The 2,773-nt window shown below is 42.4% G+C and overlaps 1 protein-coding gene across 1 annotated transcript in view; it reads left to right on the forward strand.

The window, feature by feature from the left end:
• The first annotated feature begins 994 nt into the window (after positions 1-994).
• The window catches only part of LOC138864689 (uncharacterized), an 18,882-nt gene continuing 17,103 nt past the window's right edge, over positions 995-2,773 (forward strand). Inside the window, exon 1 of the mRNA XM_070132556.1 lies at positions 995-1,048. Within this exon, the coding sequence (XP_069988657.1) occupies positions 995-1,048 (54 nt within the window). The remainder of the gene's footprint in view (positions 1,049-2,773) is intronic.

Raw genomic sequence — 2,773 nt, forward strand, 5'->3', positions numbered from 1 at the left:
TCCTTGACGCTCGTTAAGAGAATGTCTCGGAAGCTGAGGGAAAGATTTATTTTATTTATCTTGTTTATTTTTCATTTTCTTATGTATTCACTTGTATTATTATTATTATTATTGTTTATTTTCTTATTTTTTTGGTTTTCGTTCGTTCGTTTATTTTTCATTTTCTTGTTTTCAGTTTTAATTTTTATTATCGTTATTTTTATTTATTTTTTTTGTTTGCGTTCGCTCATCCGGCGTTTTGGCAGCGTTCGCATATGATGATGATCCGCGCATGCCCGGATTGGCTGGCGGTTTTGGCGGGAAGACGATCAGTGACGTAGGGAGAGGAAGTGAAAAGACGTCCATCTTTCCTTTAAGGTTTATGGCATTTATTCTTACACGAAGAGAGGGCAAGAGGGGGAATATATGTGAAGAGATAATGGGTCAAGGATAAGGGGAAGGAGAAGATGAAGATGAAGAAGAAAAATAAGTAGGATAAGGATAAGGTGAAAGAGAAGCAGGAATGAGAAGTGAGCGAGAGCGAGCGAGAGCGAGAGCGGAGAGCGAGAGCGAGAGCAGGCGAGAACGGAGAGCGATAGCAGAGAACGAGAACGAGAGAGAAAGAAAGAGAGAGAGAGAGAGAGAGAGAGAGAGAGATGAGAGAGATGAGAGAGATGAGAGAAGGCGTAAGACAGGAATGCGAGTATGAGAGTTGAAGAATGAGAGAGAGAGAAATAATTACACTTATCAACAATACTACTCGGACTATCCCATCGCCAATTCACAACGACCACCCCACACATAACCCTCCTCATTGAGACTCGAATCCTAGAATCCTAATCACTTTTTGAAATTAACATCCATCGACTTGGTATTTTGGCGTTTGCGAATGAGTTACGAGTCCAGCGCCATCTACAATTCGCGCCGAAATGAGAAATGGCCGAGAGCGGGCGCGCGCGAGAGCTCATAAATGGCTTCGGGAGTTCACTTAAACGGGCGTATTTGCATGTGTACAATGGCGCTAATGAGCTCGGGTATGAAGCCTGGGGTCGAGGGCTTCCTTTTGCGGGTTTGATGGTGGCACCCCAAGCCCGGTCGGTTGGGGAGAGGGGAGGGGAGGGGGGTATGGGGGCGGGGGAGGGGGTGTTTTCGCAGTTTCTCTTCTCTCTTTCTTTCGCTTTTTTTTTTTTTTTTTTTTTTTTTAATTCTTTGGCCTTGTCTTGATTCTTTTTCGCTTTTATTGACTCTCTTTCGCTTTCCCGACTCGATTTCCTCTCTCTCTTTCTTTCTTTCTTCCCCCTTCAGTCCCTTCTTCCCTCCCTCCCTTTCTCTCTCTCCTTTCCTCCCTTCCTTTACTTTCTTCTCCTCCCTCCGGCTTTTGCTGTGGGTCTGATTATCTCCCGCGGGCGTGAGCGAGCGGAGATGGAGCAGGAAGCATCATCATCATCAATCGTCATCACCACCATCATCATCACCATCACCATCATCATCATCTTCATCACCATCACCATCATCATCACCATCATCATCATCATCACCATCACCAACACAATCGCTATCACCACCACAATCGCCTTCATCATCACCATCATCATCACCATCCACATCACCATCACCACTTTCACTATCATCATTATCATCATCACCATCATCATCATCATCACAATCACCACCATCACTATCATCATCTCCATCACCATCACCATCATCCTCACCACCACCACCAACACCATCATCCTCATTACCATCACCACTACAATCACCCTCATCATCACCATCACCACCAAAATCACTATCACCAATATCACCATCATCATCATTACCATCACTACCATCACCACCACAATCACCATCATCACCAACACCACCATCAACACCACAATCACCATCACCAACACCATCATCCCTATCACCATCACCACCAACATCACAATCACCATCACCATCACATCACCATCACCACTACAATCACCAACACCATCATCCCCATCCCCACCATCACCACCACCACCAACACCATCACCACCATCATCCCCATCCCCATCACCACCACCACAACCCCCATCACCATCACCACCACCACCATCACCACCACCATCATCACCATCCCCGCAAACAAACAACACCACACCCCAAGCGACTCGTGCACAGCGACTGCCTCTGCCCGCGTTCACACGTCATTGCTTGCCAGCGTCCGTGACTGCTTCTCTGTCTCTGTCGGCTTCTCTGCTTGATAAATAACCTCTCGATTGCTTGCTTTCATCTTTGCTTGCTTAATCTCCTCGATTTCCTGCTGGTTTATCTTTGTTTGATTGATTTTTTTTTTGGTTTATTTTTGTTTGTTTGGTTTTGTTTATTTCTCTTTGCTTGCTTGTTTTTGTTCGTTTTTTTATGTTGTTTCATGTTCGTTCATTTAGATTTTTTGTTCATATATTTGTTTATTTTCTATCTCTATTATTATTGCCTGCTTATAAACATGTATTTATCTATTTTCTTCAGAATCAATTCTATTTTATTTTTCTCTGTTTATTCTCTCTCTCTCCCTCTGTATCTGTCTGTCTATCTGTTTGTCTGCCTCTCTCTCTCTCTCTCTCTCTCTCTCTCTCTCTCTCTCTCTCTCTCTCTATCTATCTATCTATCTATCTATCTATCTATCTATCTATATCTATCTATCTATCTATCTATCTATCTATCTATCTATCTATCTATCTATCTATCTATCTATCTATCTATCTATATATATATATATATATATATATATATATATATATATATATATATATATATATATCTG

This window comes from Penaeus vannamei, chromosome 17 (genome assembly GCF_042767895.1).
Source record: "Penaeus vannamei isolate JL-2024 chromosome 17, ASM4276789v1, whole genome shotgun sequence".
Classification (NCBI taxonomy): domain Eukaryota; kingdom Metazoa; phylum Arthropoda; class Malacostraca; order Decapoda; family Penaeidae; genus Penaeus; species Penaeus vannamei.